This window comes from Apteryx mantelli, chromosome 1 (assembly GCF_036417845.1).
Source record: "Apteryx mantelli isolate bAptMan1 chromosome 1, bAptMan1.hap1, whole genome shotgun sequence".
In the NCBI taxonomy this organism is placed as follows: Eukaryota; Metazoa; Chordata; class Aves; order Apterygiformes; family Apterygidae; genus Apteryx; species Apteryx mantelli.
The window spans coordinates 60931775-60945254 of NC_089978.1; the positions used below are offsets into that span (position 1 = coordinate 60931775).

The 13480-nt window shown below is 37.3% G+C and overlaps 1 protein-coding gene across 2 annotated transcripts in view; it reads left to right on the forward strand.

Moving 5' to 3' along the window:
• The window catches only part of PCCA (propionyl-CoA carboxylase subunit alpha), a 301944-nt gene that overhangs the window by 47864 nt on the left and 240600 nt on the right, over window positions 1–13480 (forward strand). For both annotated transcript variants that reach the window (XM_067293647.1, XM_067293657.1), the window contains exons 5-6: window positions 40–153; window positions 1675–1728. In XM_067293647.1, coding sequence (XP_067149748.1) covers window positions 40–153; window positions 1675–1728 — 168 coding nt within the window. The remainder of the gene's footprint in view (window positions 1–39; window positions 154–1674; window positions 1729–13480) is intronic.

Genomic DNA, 13480 nt, shown 5'->3' on the forward strand with positions numbered 1-13480 from the left:
GCTGGGAGCATCTGTTAATGCAGACTATTGCTTCTTCAGGTTCATGTGAAAATGGCGGATGAAGCTGTCTGTGTTGGCCCAGCTCCCACCAGCAAAAGCTACCTCAACATGGATGCCATCATGGAAGTCATTAAGAAAACCAGGGCCCAAGCTGTGAGTCTGAATGAGTCTATCTGCTGCAGCTGTTTCATATATAGAAAGCAGAAAAGCCAGAGTTTGTATTTTTTTAAAGGTGTGTGTGGGGGAAGTGATTGAATATGCTATTCCAGTTAGTTCATGTCACATGAGTTAAATGTGTCCGAAATCGCTACTGGAAATCAAAGGCTTTGTAGCATCTGGCAGTGCTGGTTGCTGATCCTGCAGGTGGCTGCTGGATTCAGCTTTCACACCAGGGAGCAGCTTCAGTTCATTTCCAAATTTGCTGGGGGAAAAAAAAATCCCAATTAGTTTTGAGCACTAACCCTTTATATGCCATAATGGCTTTTTTGAATGTTTTACAAAGTGTGTCCAAAGAAAGGCTTTTGTTTAAACTTAATCATTTTTTTAATTCTGTAGACATAATTATACTTGCAAAAAGGTAAATGGTGCATCCTCTAATCATTTTTTTCAGAATGTTTACAAAATGCATATTAGCTTATGTGTAAATATGGGCTGTTCTGCCTTTCTTCATCCAAACTGGCCACGGATTCAAAGCTTCAGTTTAACAGGAATCAGCTGTAAAAACTGTGTACTCATGCTCAAATGAATAATGTTCTTTATTCTGCCAATGAGTTAAATGTGTATTATTCAGAACTACACAGAGCATTTTTAAAGTAAAATTTGATGGAAGTATTTGAGCAATGCTAATTATGCTGAAGTGGTTTTTGATCAGCATTGTAATTTCTTTCAGAGTAGATGTTTGGGTATGGTACTTTCAGGGGCCAAAAACTTTCCTATAAGCAAAACAACTCCTGTTTCCTTCCTTACGAGTTTCTGAACGTGGAACCCAGATGTTTATGCTCTTAAAAAGAGTGAGGGGAAAAAAAAGGCTTATCCTTTGTCTCTCAGAATACATTACTTGAGTCAAGAGTTTTATGTGAATTGCAAAAAAGCAAAATGAAAACTTTCCTACACTTCTCTGAAGTAATTATGCAATGTATATATTGGGAGGTTACTAGCAGACCAGGCCTGTAAGTTCACATGTGACTTATACTCCTGAGACAGCAAACTGTATCCTCCCACAAGGATTGCTAGAGGTAAGAGGCTTATGACTGTGGGCATTAGGATCACTGTTATGAGCAGTGCTAGAAATATTTTGGAATGGAGAATACTTTACAGTGGTTATTGAGAAGAATTTAAAAGCATGTGGGTGAGCATATATGTGGAAGACTGCAATGAGATAAATGTGGCAAGAGTTTTTTTAAAAAAAAAAAAAAAAAGCAGAAGGGAAATGACCAAAATGAGTGTGTCAATCTCTGCAAACAGCACCTTTCTCATCAGTCAAGCAAGGAGCCTTTGTTTCAGAAAAGGCAGTTCAACCAGTGGATTTCTATGGCTTGACCCTGGACAGCTAAATCAGTGTTTTAAGACAGTTTAAGATATTCAGTCAGATCAAATGCTTGGTGGTCTATTTCACCTTCCCTTGTATCTGAAAGAGTTCAATCAATTTGAAAATTTTTTGTTTTGTTTTTGAAGGTACACCCAGGATATGGATTTCTTTCTGAAAACAAAGAATTTGCTAGATGTTTGGTAAGTTGCTTTTGTTTGCCTGGCTGTGAAGGATGCTCTAGGTGGTGTATATTCATTCCAAGGTGTCTGAGAAATCAGAATACCAATTCAAGGCAGATTTAAAGGATACTTTAAGGTAAGGGACTTACGTACCCCTTCTATGCATGGGGATTTTTGCATCTTGAGGGTGTAATTGCAGGTTGTTTCCTTTTAGGGAAAGGAGGAGGTACCTGTTCTTAAGAACTACCAAGGATGTAGGAGCCTTTTAGCATTTTCACTTCTGCCAGTAATTTTTGTGGGGCTGCCCTGTAAAACTGGGTCACTGAAATGATCCAGATTAAAAGAATCTGTTTTTAAGTGATCATTTTGGTGATTCATAGCACAGCTGGTGAACAGCTGTATCAGCAGCCCTGGAAGGGTGCTGAACTACACTTTCAGGATGGGAATAGGAAGTCAGAGTGGAACTTTGAAAACTGACTTCTCTGCTGGAGGTCATGTATTGTGGAACTGCATCCTCTGAGAGGACCAAGGAGTGAGGTTTTTAAAAGGGTGCTGTTTCCACTTCGCATTTGAATTTATAAAAATTCTTTTCACAACCTCATTACATCAGTGGTTTTTATATATTTCAAAAATTGGTATATTGGCTTTTTACTGACTTCAAAACCTTTTGTGCAGATGCTTATAAATTTGAGCTGCTCCAGCAGAAAGTTACATGCATAAGTGAGCAAATTCATGAATCGATGTTGTATGTAAAGTCACTGCAGACCATACACTATTGTCTAGTAGTTTCACTGAGAATAGGGTTGAGCACACAATGCATTGAAATTTTCAGTAGAAAGCTACTGTTGCAGTTACCAACTTTGTTATGGAGTAAATGGAGCATACAGCTGACAAATGTGTTTTAGGCAGAAGGGGATATTTGTTACTGCTTTTTAAGAATAATTTGTACCTCTTCTGATTCAGGGTAGAAGCCACAGATGAGGAATGTGTATCTATAAAGTGACAACTTTTTTCCATTCTCAGCATTTGTGGAACAGCTTATTTCTGTATCTCTTTATGATGTCCCTTTTGGTTTGAGTTTCAATTGTAGTATAGAGCCATACACTTATTCAGTTGGTTATTTGGTGTTAGAGAATAACACCCGCTCATCTGGGAAATCATTACTTGGGAAAGAAAGCTCCAATTTTTATCCTTAGTCACCATGCTTTTTAAAAGCTCACAAATAGAAACTGGTCCTGGTTCTGTGTGAAACCAAATGCATCCTGCTAGTTGCTGGGTGGTGGTGGTGTTCTGCTAAAGTTGCAAGGAATATACACTTGCTTTTTGCCAGGATTTACCAAATCTGAAGTAACCTCTTAAATGTTATTTTCACGCATTTTAGCAGTTTTCATTTCTCATTCTTCTGCTTCATGTACCGGAGCCTCACTTTAAAGGGAAAATTCCTGCTTTAATTTGTAACAAACTGTTCCCGCTGGATTGCACCAGCAGGATAACTGGCTTAAGTTGGCAGTTCCTGTAAAAATAATTAATGAAACAGAAGTGCTTGCTCATGCTATTATGTTGTATATTTTCCTGCCAAACGTTGAAATTTGATAGCTATTACTCCAAACTGGGCATGTTTCCTAGTAATCTGGTTGTTACTGGGTCATGCAAATTACAATATTGGTAACTATTGAACACTGTTTTTGGTGGGATTAAGTCTAAATGAAGCAAAAGCAAACATTCCTGTAGATTCCTTCCCCCTTCCTATTTCTCGTCTCTTTTCCCTGGAATCCTTGAAATAGTGAATTGCTGAAATAACATGTGTCTAGATATATGTTCAAATTTGGGTTTGTGCTATGGTCTCAGAATACTGTTTTTTAAATATTTGTTTCAGAAACTAAGTGTATTCTGTTCCCTAAAAATATAATAAAGGAAGGTAGTTCCACTTTTTCTCAAATGTACTATTTAAAGTCTCAAGACATAATCATGCTTCCCTTCATGTCAGTAGCTCTAGAATATCAAACCCTTGGAGAGAATTGGTGAAATAGATCATATTTTTTCTGAGGGCTGCTTATATTTTTTCACAGAACCTGATTAATATATTTAGGAGGAAAATTTAAGTCTACTGTGTTTCTCTTCTTCCCCTGTAATCTCTAACAAATGTTACAGAACTGTTACAATCTTGGCTACTTTGCATCCTCTCCCCACCCCTTTCTGCGCACGCACATACACACTGCTTGTTCTTTTGTGCAGAAAGCAATGATGAAACTTGGGCTTATTTCTTGGTGCCCATCTGTACTTTTTAAACAAGGCTACCAAGTTTCAGAAGCAGAAATACACTGAACATCATAAACTTGCCATCCTGTCTATAGGAGCAGTAATGAGCTCAAAGCAAAGCTTTGTCTCAATTAACATGGGGAGGGTCAGTTCACATGTAATCCTACTGTGTGATTTGAACAAAAGCACGTCTTTTTGCTCATTATTGCCTAAATGATTCATGGATAAGTGCACAGCTACAGACTGTCCTTGTAAAGCAATTTTCATTACTCTATATTAATCAAATTTTTTATTTTTCTTCTCCATACCCTTACTTTATTTTGTTCTCTTTGAGGGTGGGGAAGAGCACAAACATGGCTGGGATTTCAAGTAACTGATTTATTGTTTACAAATGAGCTTTCCAAAAAACAATACTTTCAGGTGAATATCTGCCATGTTATTAATAGTGGTCCAATAAAAAGTTGTTGCATCCAATCACCTCTTTAGATGCATCTACTCTAGTCCCTACTGATAACTTACAAATGCAGTGCATCACTTCTCTCTATCAAGCAAGTCTGTTATGAAATCCATAAAATGTAAGGTCAATGTTTTGAAGATTGATATTTTAATATTTAATCTTCTGAAAAACTCTTAAGATAATGCTGATATTTAAGGTACACTAGCTACTATTTACAACAATAAAATGTGCATTTTTGTGCAAGTGAATGTAGTTCCTAAGAATCTTTTCTTACATTCTAATTTTACTTATGAAATTTGAGCTATCCAGCATGCAACTCTTAGTGCTTTATAAAGAAAATGATGTATAAATTAAAGTTGTGAAATTCAGTGGACAAATAAGTTACTTGTGGTTTATGCATGTAAATATATTTGCATGCAAGTCATTTGTTTCCCTCAGTAGTTGCATAATACTCAATATTGACATGAATCTACAGGTGTAGTTGAATATTTAACTTCCATGTTAAAAAAGTAGTTCATCTTTGCCAGATGCTGTGCAGAGCTACAGGAACAATTTGTTCCTATACATTTTAGAAGAATCTGCTAGTGACCTCTGTATTTAGGTTAGCTTGCTTAATGTTTCCCATTATACCAAATTAATCCAGCCCCTTTCTGAGAAGCTCTAACACCTCTATTGTCTGCAGCAGGCCTTTGAAATTTGGCAAGGGGAAAGCCCTGAGACCAAAGATGTGCCTTTTGGCCTGTCATTGAAAGATATAGTTTCTGAAACTGCCATTTTCTCTTCCTTGCTTGCAAACCTCTAGAGCAGCTGTTGCCATGGGGGATGGGAGGGCTGAGCCAGGCCTCTTCCCCCATGTGTCAAACACTTTGAGATTGGCACATGGTCCTGGTGACTCCTTACTTCCTCCCTCTCCTACCTGGGTAAAGAAAAAAATGTGGGAGAAAGGAGTGAGAAAGCGATTGTGAGACTGAGTTGCTCCAGTCATTCTTGCAGGGTCAGTGCTTCCTCCTGTGGGTCATCTGATGTTAGCAGCTAGTAGCGTCTTACCCCTACAGTTGAGGTGGTTTTTGCTTCATGATGATGGTTAAAAGCTTAAACCTTGATGTGTGGTGACTCAGTGTTAGAATTGCTCAGAATGGCATCAGTTTTCACCTTTCAATTAAAAAGGAAAACACAAATCAAGTTCCTCTTCCCTTTCTGCCTCAAAACTGTTGGGATGCTTTTCCTTTGCAAAGTCAAGTATAAAAAACTCAATTCACAGGATTTGTATTTTCAATGTATTTTGGTCTCTTGGGCGTGATAGTTTCTAATTACACAACATCTGTGTATTTTCCCCAAGAAACCTGTGGAATTTAAGTGTAAAATAGATACCTAAATGGTCAGAATTAAGGTTACAAATGTCACCTGAAGTCTGGATGATTCTTCTTTTGGATGCAGCCTTGGCAATGCTCTTCTGACATAGTATTGCTTCAGCAAAAAAAAAAACCCAAGCCCCTCTGCAACGATGGTAGGACAGAATGATTCCATTTTGAAATAAGACATGGATATTTTGGAGTTCATAGTAAAGCCTTTTTCTACATATCTTTTGTGACCTTTTAGGAACTACTGTTTGGCATGCCTAAGGGGACAACAAAGCAGCCAGTGATATTTCTCTTTACCTTTGAAGCTAGATTAACATTCTTGGTGGGATAATAATAAAAATCAATTGTTCTAAATAAATGGGCAAACAATATATATAGAAATGGTTAATTGCATGTTTGTAAATGTAAGTTTGAGATGGAAAAGGTAAAACAAAGGACAACATACATCTTCTGGAAGGGGACTCATGTCTGAGCCTGTAGTGAACTTTGTGCAGGTAGATCCATAGGCCTACGCAGGGCTAATTGCGAGATTGTCACCTTCCAAAATGTAAACTCTTACGGCAACATTCCCATAAAACAAACATTTCCATTAAACAACATTCCCATTAAATTCTGTTGTGTATGGCTTAACGTTATGCTTAAGTAGTGTGAAATTTCTTTATATCATCATTCAGTGTATGGTACCTTTTGGAAAGCATTTGGTATGGTTTTCATGCTGTTCCCACATACACTGACTTCCTAGGTTCAAGTAACTGGTAGGTACCTGTGCTGTCAGAATAGAAAGGTGGTGTTTGAAATGAGGTTTTGGAAGCTCGATGTTGAGAAGCTGCTTATGTGAGATTGCATCCTTCAAGCAGCTGGGCAACTGGAATTTTGTGTGTGATTCCTTACTGTGGCCTGCAAGGTGCTGCACCTCGCTGCCTGCCAAAGCCCTCTGCGGGGGAGCTTAGGGCACTTTGTGTCCAAAGATTAGGCAATGTTCCTGTCTAGATGAACAGGCCACAAAGTTGCTCTCTAAAAAAAAGAAGGTTTTGAAAATGCAATGGAGTTGATGTGAACTATATTTACAAGAAAATAAGCCTTGCGATAGGGTTACATTCATCTTCATAAGATCAAGAAAGCACTGTAGTAAACCTTCTGATTCTTGACTACCTTTGGTCATCTTCTGTTCTGCCTGTGATCTTGTAATATTGTTAATGGGTAACTGATTAGTATACTGAGGCAGAATGTTTCTGGATGTTATTGGTATTCATTTCTTTAATCTCAAGTAAACTTCAGTTTTCATAGAAATAATCTAAATTAGAGTAAGCATTAAATCTGCAGTACTTGTTTCAGACATTGCCACTCTTCTGCTAGTGCATGTGAGCCAGAAGAATAAACTTACTTGCCTGAACTATCTGCTTAGAAACTTTCCAGTGTGAAGGTAGGAATGTTATTTTATAACTCTCCTTTGCTGTAGAAAACTTCATAGACCTTTGCTAAAGGCATATGATGACTTAAGCTGTAGCATCAGAATGTCCTGCTTTAAGATTGCTGACACTAGAGAACAGCAGATTGTGAGTTTACACAGTAACTTCCAAATATTCATCTTTTTGAGCAAATTCTGTGTATATTAGAGCAATTTTTCAAGTGTGGGCTTGCATGTCTAAAAATCAAGTTTCAGGTGCATATCTTATGCAAGTCTTATGGAAAACTATACAGATGTATTTAAATATGCAAGGTATATGGAAAGCTATACAGATGTATTTAAATATGCAAGGTAGTGTTATACCAAAGATTTGTGTAATTTGCAAAAAAAAATGCTCACCTTTCTCAAGTCTGTTGCCTAAACTCCATAATCTTACTGCTTTTTTTGCTTGATCTCCTGACATGACAATCTTGATGTGCTTGTGTGTTTTTCATTTACAAAGTAAGCCTTTTTTTAACTTGTGTTTTTAAAGCTACTTTTCCTCTAAAAAGGTGGCTTAAGCCAAAGGCTTTGACATGTGCAACTCTTGTTTAAAAAAAACAAACCTTGATTTATATAGTCGCAAACTGCCAGATATTAGTTTATTACTATGTGAACTGTGGGCTTGCATGATGTTTGAAATGATTTAACCCTGTGTATGTAATTAAAGCATATGATAGTCCAGAGAGGCAAAATTGCTTTAATATGAGTCGTCTAATTTTTCCCATGAGATGCCTTTCAACAGCAGCACTTTGGCAGTCTTAATGAGGTGTGTTGTACTGCAGATGAATGTATTTGTGGAATTCTGATTTGTAAAATTCATTATTTTGACATGCTGTGTCACTACAATAGTACTTGTTTCCATGTTTACAGTAATCCTTCATGTTACTTCTAAAATGGTGGTGTTCCTTGCTCTTCCTTCCAATGTTGTCATGACTAGTTATGAGAATAAATTCTTGCACTTCCTTCCATCACTGTAATTACAGCTGAATATTCCTGTACATCTCGTACATCTACAATGTGCCTTTCCTCATTGCAGTAAAAGGCTTGCAAGTATTGTTATGTAAGTCTTACTTTATATAGGTAACATTGTTTTATTTTGCTTTCTGGCCTTTTATTCCACTATTGATTTGTAGTGATGCAGACAAGCTTGCCTGATTTATACTGAACTCCCTGTCTCTCCATTTGGATCCAATGTGATTTGTTAATTTGTCCTCTCGTTGTATAATTGACAAATTTTTATGGTAATTTCGAAACTGATGCGGATCTGCTCCTGCTCTTTTTTGATCTGTTTTGAATGTCCCATTGATATCTGTGGAATTGGATTAGGTCTGAAAACTATATCAAAAAAAGCATACGGATAAGATGTCCCTGAAATGAACTTCTGTTACCCTGTGGATTTTTTTAGTTTTATGGCAAGGTAGGTGAAGCTTCAACTTAGAATTCAACAAAAGCAGTGCTTCCTTATTAGTATACAAGCTCCTGTTTTCTGCCTGCATTTTAAGGAAAAGTGTACTTCAATGAGTTGTGATCAGTAGTCTTACACTGTTAAATGCAGATTAAAGACTTAAGGTTTCTATATGTTCTTCCTCAAATATGCATATTGGGAAAATCAATCCTGGATTAAAACAAAAAAATGAATGTAACTTAGTGGTGCGATGGACTTTTTTGTACTATTATAGAGTTTAAATATATTGAAGCAATGATGTATGATAAATAGAACTGTTTTCCCTCTCCCAATTCAGACTGTTTTTATCCTCTTCTCTGCTGTAACTGAAAACTAGTTGTCTATATTTGAAAACCAATTGCAGAAAGTTATCTTCAATTAAAGGCTAAAAACTCTACTTAAGTGACTGTACTAGCTAAGAAAGTCTTACATGTGAGCTACATCCTATGTTTTTAAGCATGCGGGATTTCTGGTTTTGATGAGGAGTTACAGGAGAAGGAGGAGTATAAATATAATAAAGGAGGTTTATGAATGTATTGAATGTCACCCTAAACTAAGGGGTGATTAATTTTTTTTGAGTGAAGGGAGGAAGTTTGTGTTTTTGTTTATAGAAGTGTGTAGCTTGAACACTTGCATGATGCGATGAGTCATAAGTCTGTACTTGTGTTTTCCTCTTAGGAGCTTTCTTTTCTCTGCTGATTCTTCACTTCTGATTTATACCTTTAGTTGTCTGTTCTCATTTTTGGAGTTTTAGGGAGTAATATCTGCTACTTACTAATCTTTTTAGATTAGAGTCTAATACATGACTCCTGATGGGTCTGCTGAGACCAGGAGTGGGCTTCATCTGTAGATGATCGTGATCAGCAATTTTTTAAAAGTTTAAGTGACTTCTACATTAGCTGTTGAAAAAGATGTTAGCTGAAAGGTTGACTAATGTGTTTCTAAAGATGACCTATTATCCTGGGTTAGACTTTTTGAGGTGCTTTGTTCCATGGTATGTTTTGACTATAATCTTAAATATTTTCTTGAACTTAGTTCTTAAAGTCATGTTGAATATTAGAACTTGATCTTTAAGTTTTATAAAATTTGGGTTTATTTTATGCTGCTGTTTGATTTAGATTGTTGTATTTGTCTTGACTAAAACTTTACTACACTGGATGATTTATTCAATACTGGCACAATATCTCCTATTTTGCTTCTGTAATATAAAGCTCTCAAAAATATTCTGAATAGTTTCTATAGCAACAAGACTTAATCTACTAATTTGCTCAGAATACCCCAGGATTTCACTTGTGGATTCATTTGTGATTTCAAAATCACTTCCTGGGCAGATGTTGCCTGATCTCTGGAGTGGTTGATCTGAGAGACCACAGAACTGTTCTAGTTAACCCCGCATGTTGAGGGGTTCAGAATTAGTGAGCCAGGTGTTTGGTTACTGAAAGAGCATTAAAACATGGGAAAAAATTTGGTTTTATTTTACTGTTGTATAGCTCCACCAGTCACAGCAACAGTGGAAATTGTAGAGTAGGCAGGGCAGGGTTATATTCAAGCATGTCAGAGTTAATGTTTCACAGGATTTAACAGTTTAACATGTCAGTTAGTGACTTGTTAGACTTCCACTAAATGTCTTCTGCTTTGTTATATTATCTTCAGGCTATAGGTTTTTTTTTCTCGGTATGGTTGTGGAGTGCATGATTCAGAGGGACTCGGTCTCTGCTTTGCTGTGTAAGCTACCACAACAAACATAGTTAATTGAAATCCATCCAGCCAAATGGAAAAGGATAAATATATCAACCACAATCTTTCAAACAAAAATGTGTACCGAAAAAAACCCTCTTCAATAGGAGCTGTTATCTGATTTGTCAATTTTTGTCAATGGAGGCCCTTAGCCAGTACAACAGGAATGATGACTGACCTTCAGGTAAGGATAAGAAATCACTTGCAGCTGCCTAATAGTGCCTAGTGATTTATTTTGCTGGTCTTTTAAATAAATCCCTGGAACTTTAAAATGCTTCCCATTCATTATTATGTGTTAATATTCATTATTATCCTCTTCATTTTATCTTTGTAAGCCAACTTTCAAATGGAATTAAATAAGCTTAGTTTATTTGCACAGCATGTTTTATCTTTTTCTATCTTGGACTGAATGATAGTGATCAATAACATTGATCTTATAGAATATGGGGTTGACTGAATCTTGCTTGAGTGTGTTTTTGGGGGAAAACAGTTAAAACACATGACTGTTGGATTGTCTTTAGTAATGAACTCTTGGATTAACACAGGTATTAAAATTGGTTTCCCAAAGTTAGGTAACCTGTTTTTTGTAGAACCTAGCATGTACTTCTCACTCCCTGAATGCCCGCTGATGTGCTTGGCTCCTCTGCAGATCAGGTTACTGGCCTGTGGTCAGGCTGCTGCTCCGACTGCAGCCGAGCTTGCTTAAGAGGCTTCTGCTCCCAGCAACTTGTTGCTGTCTGGCCCAGTGAGGGGTTGTTGCCCTCCTCGGACGTGCTGGAATAACCTTGTGCGGTCACTTCCTAACCCTCTTCTGTCAAAATGATCTTTGTGAAAAAGCAAGCCAAGCGCTCCTATTTAAGAGTGTTTAAGCTAATAGAAGCAACTCTGACAGACCCAGGTTAGGTTAGGGAGTGTCTGCCCAAGTCCCAGTGCAGGCAGATCTGAAGAGGTGGTAGTTTGGGGGTGTGGTATAGGAAATGAGAGGAAACAATAAGCAAATGAAAGGGATAACCTAACCTTTTAATCTGTTTATAGCTGAGTTAGAACAGTATCTGACAAACCTTACTGAGGGTGATTCAGGTGCTCGATTTAGGCTGCAAGTTTAAAAATCAGTACCTTGTGTCGTCTGTTTACAGTATAGGCCTATCAAATGTCATGCAACAGAAGCATTTTCAAAAACAACAACAACAAAAAAAACCCCACCACAAAGCGGGGGAAAATACTTTCACCAAACCTTTTTTCTTGCATTTCTTCAACAAGTACATTTACAGTTGCTTCTTGCAGTGCTGCTAATCTGAATTATTAAAAGCTTTGTGACTTGGAGTAACTGTATGTTTGGCAGGGCCTTTATTGCACAGGTGCTATAAAGGCAAAGGTGCTGCCTGGGTTTTCTGTGACCCTGTAGGCTGTTACTGTTTGGAGATTTTTCTTGGGCTCTGTACCCCATGTGTGTGAATAGGCAGGGGAAAGCTGCTCTTCAGATTGACTTTCTAACCTTGGAATCTATGTACTTGCTGACAGCTAATCATGTTCTATTTGACCTATGTTTTGAAACCATGAGATTTTGTAAACTTAACAGTTTATGTATGCAGGGGTGTGTGTATATATATATGTATATTTTTATGCTGACCTCTTGGGCAGTTTCTCAAAACTTAATCAGATTCAAAACAAGGCTACTATTACTATCAGTGTGTACACATTTGTGATTGGACAAATGTGTGAAATGCCTAATCTTCTTAGTTTTTAAGTTAGAATTGTGTAGGAAGCATAAGCCTGCTGGATAATGTCTCACTGTTTAGAGATAGGTCCTTTAATTGATGCTAAATTATGGCTTTCAGTACACACAGGGTTAAGTGAAAATGTTGTGGTAATATCTAGTGAGCTGCTTTTCCTTTAATGTGCTCATTAGCAGTGGCAAGTCCAGGTTTTAGCACATGTCAGTAATTTACATTTCATTGCTGAGTGGCTACCCTTGTTCAAGAGATGTTTCTGAGCCTGATGAATATACTTGTATTGGGAATAAACAGAGTAGAAGAATTGAAAGCCAAATACCCTGCCAGGCTTTTCAACGGGTGCTGAAGTTTCCAGTGGGTCACTGATTAGCAATGCATGGAGCAGCAGGAAAATGCAAAGATAATGTCTAGAAAAGTTGCCACAGGTAGGTTATACCATTGAACCCCCCCTTTTAAACTGCCTTTACAGTCACTGCCCTCAAAATTCCTCTTTCTTGGCAGGCCTTTTCTTAATAGGAGAATATGGTGTGGTAGATAGACCTCCCAACCAGGATACATAATCATTCAGAGATAGCACAAAATAATAATAAGGGATGTCAGAGGTTGTACAGTTTCCAGCTATCAGATTATGATGATTGGAATCCTTCTGAATATTTGATCCAGCCTCTTTTCTTTCCTCTGCCTCATATGATACTGACTTGTCTTGGTTTGAAGATGTGTGCTGCTCATTGCTGTAACGGCAAGTACATGTGTTGGGATGCAGTAGTGGTGCGGCTGGCAAGTGGGATGCAAGACAAAAAAGGTTGCTGGCTTTTTGGGAAAATTGGTGCTTTCATGTGGCAACAGTTTAATTTGGTAATAAAACCATATGATTAACTAAAAGTATTCCTGATGGAGTGATATTTTTGCTATTTTTAAAGCTGCTTTGACTATTTACAGAACACCATATGGAAGCTTACACTGAAATTATACTTTCCTTTGTAGAGAGTCCTGCATATATTTCCTGTCCAAAAGGATAGGTATTGCTAAATTTACATATGTACGCGGACAGCTAAGCATTTTTATTCCAGATGCCTGTTAGGATCATACTGACATGTTCAGAACTCTAGCAAAAGAGTGCTGGTGCTTACTCTTTCCCACTCTTTTTCTAAGGTATTGTGAACACTGTTTATATTCAAGCTACTTATTATACAGTTTGGGGATGGTGAATGCATTAAACATTTAGAATGGGAGCAAAACAGCAAAAGATATTCCAGAATGTTCTTGTGAATAAAGCCTGCCAGTTCATTGTGTAAGAATTTGTGAGCCCTTTTATTAGCCTATCTGAACATT